Genomic DNA, 12,923 nt, shown 5'->3' with positions numbered 1-12,923 from the left:
CCCTCCCCTGAACCCAGAGGTTGCTGTTTTGATTATCCTGGCTGGCCAGGGAGCTCCAGGAGTCTGCCCCCCTGGGCACAGAGCGTACAGATGTCATCATGACCATCTTCTTAGGGAGGTGCTGGAGATATGAACTCAGGTCTTGTATGCAGCAAATACTTTCTCCAGTGAGCTACCTCCCTATCTCCTGAAAGAGATTTTGAAGGTGTAATTAAGTTTCTAAACGAAGTGTTTTTTAGAAAGGAGATTATCTGGGTGGGCCTGATTTATTCAGGTGTACCTTTAAAGGGGAGTGGGCCTTTCCATAGCAAAAGAGAATCAAAGTGTGAGAGGGTCTGCATGAAGGGAATTCTCACTTCTGGCTTTGAAGGTGAGGGAAAGAAATCCCATGGCCTTGGGGAGAGGAGAGCAGCCCTGGCTGCTCTGTCCCGTAACTCCAGGGACCTTCTGAATTCTGTCATAACTACGAGGGCATCAGATGCTATTGTGGCCGGGGACACAGTGAACTGGGAACTTGCCATCTCTTACCCAATTTCTGATCTATCCAATTCTGAATCTGCTTCCAAGTCTGTTGGCTCGTTATAGCAGTGACAGACCACAATGTCAACTACTGTTTGTTAAATATTTATTTATTGATGTTAAGTCCACATTACACCAGCACAACAATCCAAAGTATGATAGTACTTTGTTTTTTTGTTTTTTTCATAAATACAACATAAAAGGTGGCAAAAAAAAAAAAATGCTAGTTAATCCCAAGCCCAGCAAATTAGCAAAAAAAAAAAAAAGTCACATTCAGAAAGATTTGGCAAGTATGATATAATATAGATCACAATTCTACAACAGAGATAGGTCCATGAGACCTTGCGTGGTAACTTAACTCTCCCATTAGCGATGTGGATATGGTCAAAGAGACTGGCACGGCGCTGCGTGGAGCATCCGCCGTCCAGTGCTCAAGCCTGCTAAACTCGGTTGGTTGGTGTCCTTACAAAAGTAGAAAGCATGTGAAGCAGTAATACAAAATACACGGGGTGGTTACAGATACAAAATTGTTTTAAAGAAGTACTATGTATGAACTGAGTAACTGAGCTAAGAAAGCTTAACACTTTTATAAATAGTGAACAACAGGTATGTTTTGCATGAGGAACACAGTGTTTTCTTTTCATAGCAAAGTACCATTAAAGCCTCATGTATTATACTACCAGGCCAAATTACTTTCTCTCATTTAAAAAAAAAAAAAAAAAATTGGTTCCGACTTAAAGTCATCAAGTCTGGTCAGAATCAACACACTTTAGCTGATGCAGAACCGTGCATCCAATAAGCGGTCTTTGCAGCTGCTTTTACAGATGCTCAGCGCCTGGCACCCTCTGGAGGGTAGGTTCCATGGCATGAGGGAGTGAAGGGAACTGGTAATCTCCACTCACCACCTCTCAGTGCCAGTGGAAAAGAAATTCATTGCAGCACAAGCCTGTTCTTGTCCCCCACATCTCCATTTCCCTCAGGCAGACGAGACCTTACAGGCGACTTCCCACTTATGCCACCCTTGCCTTCTCAACCATGTCCAACTTGCTCTACACACTAACTAACATCGTCAACTACTACACACTTGAGCTACATGGAAGTCTCCCCCACACATGCTCTCCAGACTTCCAGAGGACTCCCTTGAGTCCTTGACTGGTTAATGGCAGTGTTTTTGCACCTATGTTTTTAAGGTTTAGAGGAAAACCAAAGAAGAGCCTGGCCCACCCCTAGCGCTTTCATCTAAATGGATATGAGATCCCATGTGGGTAGCGATTCCTTCCTTCATTCTTTCCATGCCTTCCAAACCTTCTTCCAAACACTATATGCCTTGGTCATTTGGGTGGTTTGGATACCTCTTGTGGAATGGACTATAATACATATCTGCTTTCTTTAGAACACTTCAGTTGTTTAAGTTTAAATTAGCCTTTTATTTACTATGAATTATAAGTAAGCTTCCTATTAAGGTAGTGTAAAAGGAAAACTCCTGATAGGAGTGAAATATAAGGCAAGGAATTCCTTCCCTCTGATTTAACGTAAGCACTTTTAAAGACAAGGCATTCGCTTGGATTTCATCACCATTCTTTCCATCCTTCCATATTGCACTGTAGCCATCTGTAGACACTGCAAGTTAGAGTCACTGGAGTATCTGTCAAACATTTCACACTGCCACACTTTAGCACCTATAGCTTGTGTTTAAAGGCACTTAGAGATAACATAAATCGTGGTTACCTTTGATAGTTGATTTCTTTTGGCATTTTGGCATTTTAGGCCATTTTAATCACAGCAATTCCAAAAGTTTTAACCTGGACAGTAAATGTGAATTTTTCTGTGCAATGTGTACATCTCTATAAGCATCACCTATTTAGACTCTCTATCAAGTAAGAAAATAGGATTTTGGTGTTTTTTTTTTTTAATTTCTTAATGTCAAAAGTATACTTTTGCCTTTTATGTAACGTGACAGAGGAGTATGTTGGTCAAAGCAATGGTGTTCAGTTTTCAGCGTCAACAAGGGTGCTGGTCACAGGTCCTCACTTTCTACAAGGCCGCTGTTGAGTGTCAGGTGCGATGGGCTCGCCTCAGGTTGGAAGGCGGCTTTGATGTCGAGTCCCTGGTCCGAAAGTGCTGCGTAGCGGCTGGCAGAGGGCCTTACTTTTTTTGGCTTGGTGGTCTGCGGCTGCTGATGCCACTGGGCTACAAAAAGGAAAAAGAGTAGATGAAGACTTTTAGCAAAGATACACTTAGAAATCCCTTAGGGGTTTAAGTAAATTCAGACTGTCCTTTTGGGCAGAGCCTGGCTTCCACCTGTACCCTCAGCCCTTGGGAGGCAGAGGCAGGAGAGTTGCTGTAAGTCTGAGCTCAGCTTGGGTTGCAAAGTGAGTTATAGCCCAGACTGGGTTGTAGAGTCTCTAAAATCAAAAAGCACACACACAAAACTAACATCTTTTGATATGTATCAGGTACATACAAATTCTTTTTTAGAAGTGTGTGTGTGTTGGTATGTCCCTGGCACCTGGGTGTGTGTGCGAGCATGTTGCCCGCATGTATGCGTGTGCACTGGTGCCTGTATGTTCTGGGTGCCTGGCAATCCAGGAGAAGGTGCCACATTGCCCTGGTACTGGAGAGCTGTGAGCGGCCATGTGGTTGCTGGGAACTGAACCCAGGTCCTCTGCTAGAACAGGAAGTGCTCTTAACTGCTGAACTATCTCTCCAGGGCCCCACATGTATATTCTTTTGCATTTTACTTACAAGTATCACAAGTCAGTGTCTCTAGGTGGCCTTGGAACTGTAAAGCCAGGCAACATGGGAAATTACTGTTCTTTTAGTAACTGTATCAGCTGAAAGGTTCAAAACAGTTGATAAGCTTCCTACATCTGACCTATCTTCCTCTTTTTTCTTTAATAATAATCATAGTTAGGAATTCTGATAGAATTTTAACATTAATAAACTGAAGAAAAAAAAAAACCCAGGCATTTGGGAAAGTTTGAAAGGTTTGTTACTTTCTTAAGCAGAGGTAAAATTTGGAATTTGTTTTTAATATTTTCTAGTGGTGTTCTTATATCAGTGGATTAGATAATGCTGTTGTGCTAGTCTTTGAATTGAGTTGGTAGTTCTTTTTTTTTTTTTTTAATTTAGGATGCATGTATACAAATACCCACACACAGACAGTCAAGAATCTACTGCTGAGCTGCTTGAGATATATTAATGAGAAAAGCGCTTAGCTATGCAAATACACATTCCAGAATCAAGGTACACACATTAAAACTGCAGCAGGACACTGAAAGGATTCTGATTCAAGAGGAAGTGTTAAAAGACAGTCACTTGCAGACCATAGGAATAAGAAAGTGTGAAAAATGCGTATGCCTTTGTCTGCTGTTAACCCCTATGGACACTCAAGTGAGACAGCCTCAGCTGACCAGCCAGCCTAAGAAATCAGCATGCACACTCGCTAAGCTAATCAATCAAAGACTCTGGTGATACTTGGGTGTTTGCTCTCCTGGAAGGATTTCACTGTTAATGTCGGGAAACTGGAAACAGAAAGAGAAAGAACAATATGATTTTTTTCTTTTTCTTTTTTTTTTTTTTTGCAAATAAAATGCTGGAGTATAAACTTAGAATCTGAAGCTTGGAGTGGTATGATGGGCCATCCTGATACCCAGCTCTTAATCATTCAGTGCGGGACGAGGGGCGTGAAAGGGGGCGGCACTCACTGTAGACGTCCAGCCTGGCAGTGCAGGACACAATGCCGGCTTCATTCTTGGCTGACACCGTGTACCACCCAGCGTCTTCTTTTGTGGCTCCCTGAATGAGCAGGCAGACGTAGCCATGATTATCCTGGTGCATGCTGCAGAAAAAGATAAAGTCATTAGGGCCCTAAATTTTTAAAAAGTGGCTTTGGACATGAAGCATCCTTCTTAATTGGGTCATTAGAAACAGCACTGTGCGAGTAGCCGATAATGGGATCATACTTATTCTAGAGAGGCGGCTGGCCCCATTAGGTTAATGGGAGAACGGTGCAGACCTCAAGAGGGCGAATAAATCTATGCACTAATTCCTAGAGGGGGACCTGCCTTTACAAACCATCCCCTGGGCCGTCACCACGGGAGCGAACGAATCCATCTTTTCCTTTTCAAACGCACATATCAAAATGCAAATAGGTTAAGTCAGAAAATGCTCCATCACATCCCAACATGGCTTTCTTCCAGAAGCTTAAGCCTGCATTTAGACGAAGCGTTGACTCCTGTCTCGTCCATCAGCACGGCTTTTACGTTCACCGATTTGCAGGCAGTGTCTGATGTACCTTTTCATCTTTTGGGGTAGCTGAAGGCACTGTGTAATCTTACCTTACTCTCTCAGTGCTGTGAGTGAGAGATTCGTTTTCTTTCTTCCAAAATATCTGAGGTGGTGGTACTCCCGAAACGCGGCATTCCAGCCGCACTGGGTACCCATCGGCGACCCCTGTGTTTTGCAGCTTCTCGAGAAACACGGGGGCCTTGTGTGCTTCTTTGGCTAAGAAAACACGAGATGGATTATCTGTTAGTGGCACTCAAAAGGCTCACTGCAAGGAACTCAGAAGCTTTGGGAAGACCGAGTAGCTCCTTTAAGATACCAAGTTGACTTCAGGTGGTTCAAGGGGCCGGCCCTCTCCTCCAGCAAACGTCTGCACGCTTTCTCCCACTCACGTGTTTCCTCAATTAATTCAAGGCTGATAGGCCCACACAGCGCCCTGGCCATCTGCCCCTCAGAACACCTGCCTGTCAGGCCTCAGCGACCCGAAGTCATTGATTGCTCTAGGCGGTGCTAGCTTTGCTCCTAATTAAGGCAACGGGAGCTCACAGCCCTTAGCTGCTGCTGCCGCCTAGTGGTCCCGAATATTTTATAAAGGACTAGGATTCCCCAGGCTGCCACCCGCAATGTTTATTTTGAAGATTCAAAATTTGGAACTCATGATGTAATAAGACGTACTGGGGGATTTAAAGGGCGAGGAAAAAATACGTACAAGGACAGGTATGCTTAACTAAATTTGGCAATTTTATATAGTTATCTCTAAAGTAAGGATCTACAGCCTGTAAATTACAAATTCTAGCTAGACAACTTTGTGATTATCTTTTGGGCTCTATTACTTAGTCTTTTAAAAGTCAAGACTTATTGTTAATAACAGTCTAAACATTATCAGCCAATGGGAAACTGATTTCTTGGGTCACTGGTAGAAAAAATTTCAGAGATAGAAAAAGGTTTAATTTCATTTGAGCGCCCAACGATGAATCTAGAGACACACCTTCCTGACACGGACACGAATCCGGGAGTCTGCCATCAGATATTAGTTTCTGTATTACTATTGTGTCACCACTGGCAAAACAGCCCATAGTTATCCCATCATCTCCACTAGGGGGGGGCCCATAACACCCCCCCCCACATACAGCATTTTCTAAGATTAAACTGCAAAAACTCTTATGAAGACCTGCATAGGCAGCAGCGCACAGAGCAGCGCCTCAAGCAGCACAGGATCTCACTGGGGAGCAGTTGGGGTACTAAAACTGGCTTGAAACACAGCCAGTAGCAGACAAACTGATATCTGACAGCACAGACCATGTTAGTGTTGGTGTGGCCTGCCAGCCCTGAAAGCAGGGCTGAGGGACCCCCAGACATCTGTTTCTGGGACCCTCAAGTCCTATTCTGATGGACAAATGAGACCAATGGATGCATTTAAGAGGAGGAAAAATGAAGGGTTTAGTTTGAGTTTAGAGAAATGGGTGAAACAAAAGCTACCATGTAGGTAGAGTACTTTGCACAACATTTATTAAAAAGCCTGGTTAAAATGACAGCATAGCACATATATTTTCCAGTTTTTGGGTCCTGTTATTCCCAGGATTTTATAGCCAAGCTCTTGATTTTATTTTCATTGTCACTCCATTAAAGAAGCTGAGTAGTTCACAGAGTGTTGGCAAGAGGCTGTCCCAAGTCTACTCGCTTACTAAAGGGCACCCCAGGAAGCCCTGATCATACACACTCTATGCTTTGGCCGGCTTCATGAGAGCAAGAGGTCAGAGCATCAGAAGTCTTACTTCTTTACGCCAAAGGGTAGGCTAAGCCTTTCCATGAACGTCTTCTCATTCAAGATTTCTCAAAGAGTCTACCTTCCCATAATGACACTAACACAACTTACCTACAGTGTTGCTCAGAAAGCAGACGAGTTTAATTTGATGCTGAATTGTGGAATAGATGACATTATTAAAGTTTTTTTAATTTTGAAATCGCTATGTGACCTGTTAAAAACAGTCTGTTGGATTCTCTATAAAGTTCTGGAAGTCTGTCTACTGTCACTCTTGCCCTGTGGAACACTAGGCCTGTCACAGCAGTGAAAAGAAGGAGAAGAGATCCTCTCTCTTTTTGTGCTGAGGTAAGGAAAATTAACACCTTTGAATTGCTAAGCCTCGCACATGCTACCGCTGCGCTTGGTGACACAATCTGTTTTGTTAGCATTTTAGCTCATTTTCTGCATCATTTAATGATGGAGGATTTGTTTCTGTGCCATCTAACTTGCTTTGGCAATGAGAAAGGAACCAGAGGCCACCTACCAGCGACCACAAGCTCCAGGGTAAATGAGTTCTGTCCTGCTCTGTTGGTAGCAATACATGTGTAGATGCCGGCGTCCCGGGATGTGACTGGCTCTATAATGAGGGAGTGTACTCCATTCTCACGGACCAGCATCTTGTGAGCACTGTCGGGGCGGATGGGCTTTCCATCCAATTGCCAGCTGAGATCGGGGGTTGGTAACCCACTCACCTAAACCAGAAAGGAGATACCAGTAAGTTTCTGTAATAGTAAAGCAATCAAATCACCAAGAGTTTTGGATCCAGCATCAATTCCTCCTTTGCTAGTACAAACAATGGCTTTTTCATGTTACTCTTTTTAAAACCTTCCCATGGTTTCCATAGCACATAGAGGCTTACTTCTAAACACTTCTTAGAACAATCCACAGGTAAGTGAAACAGGGACTGAACCATATTTCTGTCATCATCTTACTTCACCTGAGCCTATAAACATTCCCAGGTGATGTCAGCACTGGGCTCTGACCTCTTTGGAAAATAGAAGCTGTGCAACCATTATAACCATTACACTCAGCTTGCAAGCTTCCCATCAAGGAGTGGCCATCACCATGGAGATGTTAGTTAATGTGTCCATTAGTACACAGGCCTTTTATTATTTTATAATCCTTAAAACTGAATAATAAGAGCATTTTGAAATTGCCCAGAAAGTCACAGACAAATTAGCATCACAATGGAGACATCCTGAAATCTCAAGAGCATGGCAATTGTGTTGACCAGACAGCAGATAGAAACACATTTAATTGCTAGTACCATGGTGCATTGTGAAAGGGAGGGGTGGTAGCCATCTGCCAGCCTTTTACCATGTTGCCTTTGATTTTAGAGTAAAAGAGAATTAAGTTAGAGCTTTTGGTATCCCTCCTTCCTCCACCTTTACTAGTGGAAAGTGATGTATTTTGGCCCCCAAAGCTTATTGGGTTATAAAACAGTCATAAAATTAACGGATTATAAAATGGTTCCTTTGAAGCACTAGCTCTGTCCGAGTCAGCCAGAGATTCATAATTCCATCCTGCCCCATGGTAAGTATTCACTTCTGCTACCAACAAGGGATCTCCTATACATGTAGTCAGGCCTGGAGAATGTAAAGAAAAAGTGCAATTAAGTCATGGGTTGAAATGGGATTTCAGAGAGAGCAGTATTTAGGAAGTGGTTTCTGAGGCAGTATGCTATCCTCATGTCCCTTGTCATCCCCAGCTCTCCACATGTCCCCTCCCTGTCAGGAAGACATTAGCAGTGGTACAGAACTATAGCAGGAGATATTCCCAGCTGGGATCCAGCTCTTGGGGAGTTTATAGCTTGTTCTCACTTCTCCGGGTTTGGTCGTGGACATACAGGATCTTCGGGAGACACTGATTGGGTCGTTTCAACACACACAGTTCACAGAGGGGCTGTTCCAGTACGGAGAGTTACTCATACCCAGGCGAAGGGACCATGCCCGGCTCTCGTCACCCCACACTCCCAGTGCGCAAGTGAGGACAGCATGAGATCTGTCGGGAGGACAGCAGGGGCTGAAGGTCATCACAGCTGGCCAGTCTGATCCACGTGGAGATGCAGGGAGAGGCGCACCAGAGTTCCCGCCCCTCAGGCTTGCATGCAGGGGCTGTGGTGGGAAGGGCTCTCTGTTCAGTGTTCAATTGATGAAGTCTTTATTTCCCTTTCAAATCCTAAACACACTGAACATTTTCTTTGAAGTAGGTAGCACTGTGCAGTGTCTGTTCACAGGCAAGACATCCATTTCTTCTTCTTTGTTTTTGAGTCAGAGTTTCACGTGACCCAGGCTGTGGGGAGCTCACTACGTAGCCAAACCTGACTTTGATCTTGTTCTCTTCCTGCTTCTGTCTTCTTAGTGTTAGGATTACAGGCTTGTGCCACCACATCCAGTGGCTTTCGTAGTTTCTTTATCCGGGTCAGATCGTGATAGTGAATTCAAGTAGAGGTTATCTTAATTCTCAATATCTTTTTAAAGGCAGAGATGAAAGGACATTTCTGTTGCTGTCTGGAGCTATAAAAAGTAGTTATCAGAGTGCTATGGAAGAGCGTAGCACTCATACCCACGCTTGCTGCGTGCTTGTTTTAAAATCTCAGACTTGCTGCAATTTTACTTCTATGTAGTGCAGTATATGTTTAAAAACATGCATTTTCTTATGTTTCTTTCCTTTTTTTTTTTTTTTTTCTTCTTTTTCCCTGAAACAGGGCCTGCCTGTATAATGCTTTCTGGCTTATATTTTCCTGGGGGGACCAAGCTGGCTGCCTGTACCTGCCCCATATGAGGGTTGGGAGTAAGGGTGGGTCAGGCCGCCATGCCTGACCCACAGTTCCTCTCTTAAATACGAAATTAATAACAATCCCAGCATATCACCATTTCCTTTGTTGACGAGAAATGCCATGTATAGGTCCTCTCTAAGATTTTTTTTTAAATTTAAAGTACTTCTTTAGAAAATGGGCAAGTAAACAATTTTAGCGTGTTTATTTTGCATGCATGATGTTCTAGACTATGCACTCATTGGAGAATAATAAAATTATAAGCACATTCGTTGTCTCATATGCTTATCCTTTTTTTTTTTTTTTTTTTTTTTTTGGTGCGGCAAGAGCATTTCCAACCTCCTGTCAGTCACCTTCATGTGCTTGATGGGTGGCTAATAACCACCAAGCAGAACAATGGATTTCTTGAACTCTGTCTCCTGCGTGACTGGTGTTCATATCTGTGACTGACAGCTTCACAGTCCTGCTCCACCAGCCCTCAGCAAGCACCAGTCAATGCCTCCACTGTCGAGCTTCTTCAGAAGCATGTAAGTGACAAGCAAGTGAGGTCACGTAGTGTTAGCCAGGGTTACTTCACTTCAGGTACTGTCCTCTAGGATCACCATACTTTCACAATTTCCGTTTACCTTCCACGGGCATATGTCTAAATCTGCTCATCTGCTGCGGGAAACTTGAATTGATTCTGTGTTTTAGCTACCATGAGTGAGGTGAGCGCAGACGTCTCTGACTTGGGATTGCGTTTCCTGTGGATCTACGTCTGGCTCAATCATATAGTAGTTTTGACATATGAACTCTCGTGTGTGGTGTTTGTGCACATGTTCGTGTGTATTCATGTGCTCCTGTCGGTGGAAGCCAGAGGCTGATGTCGGGTCTCCACGTCATTTTTGAGATAGGGTGTCTTACTGAACTTAGAGCTCGCTGGTTGGCTAGGTTGCCCGGAAAATGAGCTCTAGGGGTCACCTGTGTCTACTACCCCACCAGCAGTGGTTACAGAGCACCAGCTTTCTCTGTGGATGTTAGAGAGATCTGAACTCAAGTCCTCATGTATGAACAGCAGACACTTTACTGGCTCCTAACGTGTGAACCTTAAAATTTGTGTGTATGTTTGTATGTGTGACAGGGCCATGCTATGGTTGTTTGTTTGTAATAGAGTTATGTTATGTAGCCCTGGTTGTCCTGAAACTCATCATGTACACCAGGCTAGCCTCAAACTCACAGAGATCTATCTGCTTCTACCTTCTGACCACTGGGACCAAAGGCAGGAGCCAACAAGCCTGGCCCTCCTCCTATGTTAATTCTTGATTAAAAATGAAATAAATTTATTGAAATTCAACTAATGTTTTGTATTGTAAGATATACTACATTAGAAAAGAAATTATTTTAAAGAATACATTTATTCTTTTCTGTATGTTCAAAGAAGCCCAAATTTACTTTAAAAAAAAAAGAGTAATCAAATAAATTAGATTACTTCAAAGTAAATTTTTAGGATTGAACTAAAGCCGCTTGACCCCTGCCTAAGAATGAGGAGACACAGATGGTCCTCCTATTTCTACCTTAAGATATGTCTTGTGGTCATCGGCAGATCCTCTCTCAAACTCATGTTCTTTTTCATATTGATAAAAGAATCATAATTTCTACTCTTGCATCTGCAAGACTGATGTTTTCAAAACCAATTAAGGCCACAGCTATGGCCTAGTTTTAGAAATACCAATATGCATTATTTCCCTTTGCCTCACATTAGCTGTGGCACGTGGATAGCCATAAAACTTATTTTTAATTTCTTCTTCTCTCACATATTGTATCCAGACAGCAGTTTCCCTTCCGTCCACTCTTCCCAAACTCCCCCACACCTCCCCTCTCCCTCAGATCCACTCTTCCTCCACTTTCCTTCAGAAAAGAGCAGGCCTCCCAGGTATGTCAACTGAATACAGTATAACAAGTTACAAGACTAATATACGCTCATATCAGAGCTGGGTGGGGCAACCCAGCAAGAGGAAAATGGTTTCCAAAATCAGGCAAAAGAGTCAGAGACAACCCTCACTCCAACTGGTAGGAGTCTCACAAGAACGTCCAGCTACACAACCATAACTTCTATGCAGAGGACCTAGCTCAGAGTCATACAGCTTTCATGAGTGTCACTTCAGGCTCTGTGGGCTGTGTTCTCCTGGTGTCCTCAATCCTTCTGACTCCTACAGTCCTTCCCTACACTCCCCTGTCCCACATCAGTGGGATTCCCGAGCTCCCCAAGTAATGTTTGGCTGTGTGCCATGAACTTACTTTAACAGCAACTTTTCCAAACCTCTCTAACAAACTCTACAAGCCATTATTCATGTTCTGCAATCCCATGCAGAACCAGCAGATGGAGCCCAAATAATTTTAAAAAGCTATCCACATTTACTAGCTAAAGCTTAAGACTATAACACACAAGAGTATTGGTGTTAGCTCTTCTTTGAAGGTCTGGTAGAATTCTGTGCTGAAACCATTTGGCCGTGAGCTTTTTATGGATGGGAGACGCAGATGTCCCTCAGCTGAGGAATGGATACAGAAATTGTGGTACATTTACACAATGGAAGACTACTCAGTAATTAAAAACAAGGAAATCATGAAATTTGTAGGCAAATGGTGGAATCTAAAAAAGACCATCCTGAGTAAAGTATCCCAGAAGGAGAAAGACACACAACACATGGTATACACTCACTTATAAGTAGATATTTGACATATAACATAGAATAATCATACTAAAATCTGTACACCTAAAGAAGCTAAGCAAGGAGGACCTGGGTAAGATGATCAATCCTCACTCAAAAAGGCAAATGAGACGAATTTCGGAAGAGGGAGAAAACAGGGAACAGGACAGAAACCTATCACAAAGGGCCTCTGAAAGACTCTACCCAGTAGGGTATCAAAACATATCCTGAGATTCATAGCCACACTTTGGGCAGAGTGCAGGGAATCTTATGAAAGAAAGGGGAGATAGAAAGACCTGGAGGGGATAGGAGCTCCACAAGGAGAGCAACAGAACCAAAAAAAAATCTGGGCACAGGGGTCTCTTCTGAGATTGATACTCCAAACAGGGACCATGCATGGAGATAACCTAGAACCCCTGCACAGATGTAGCCCATGGCAGCTCAGTGTCCAAGAAGGTTCCCCAATAATAGGAACATGAACTCAGTTGCTGGTTCTTTGATCACCTCCACCTGAGGGGAAAGCAGCCTTACCAGTCCACAGAGGAAGACAAAAAAGCCAGTCCTGATGAGACCTGATAGACTATGGTCAGATGGAAGGGGTGGAGGACCTCCCCTATCATTGGACTGGGGGAGGGGCATAGGAGAAGAGGGAGGAAGGGTGGGACTGGGAGGGGATATGAAGGGGGCTACATCTGGGATACAAAGTGAATAAACTGTAATAAATAAAAAAAAAAGATATGGACTTCAAGTTAACCTTTATAGAGAAAGGGAGTATAATCAATAAATTATGATTATTGAATACAAAAAAGACTGTAACACACAAATGACAGAAGGTGAAGTGGGGGGGTCC

At 43.3% G+C, this 12,923-nt stretch overlaps 1 protein-coding gene across 1 annotated transcript in view; it reads right to left on the bottom strand.

Moving 5' to 3' along the window:
* Positions 1–393: 393 nt before the first annotated feature.
* Palld (palladin, cytoskeletal associated protein) overlaps positions 394–12,923 on the bottom strand; it is a 373,952-nt gene continuing 361,422 nt past the window's right edge. Inside the window, exons 17-20 of the mRNA XM_055597882.1 lie at positions 7,095–7,302; positions 4,860–5,025; positions 4,227–4,360; positions 394–2,709 (exon numbers count right to left, since the gene is read on the bottom strand). Of these exons, the coding sequence (XP_055453857.1) occupies positions 2,537–2,709; positions 4,227–4,360; positions 4,860–5,025; positions 7,095–7,302 (681 nt within the window). The 3' untranslated portion in view covers positions 394–2,536. The remainder of the gene's footprint in view (positions 2,710–4,226; positions 4,361–4,859; positions 5,026–7,094; positions 7,303–12,923) is intronic.

Source organism: Psammomys obesus, unplaced genomic scaffold (assembly GCF_907164565.1).
Source record: "Psammomys obesus unplaced genomic scaffold, mPsaObe1.curated_primary_1811, whole genome shotgun sequence".
Classification (NCBI taxonomy): domain Eukaryota; kingdom Metazoa; phylum Chordata; class Mammalia; order Rodentia; family Muridae; genus Psammomys; species Psammomys obesus.
The sequence above is the reverse complement of the archived record's forward strand: the minus strand, read 5'-3'. Positions and strand labels throughout refer to the sequence as shown.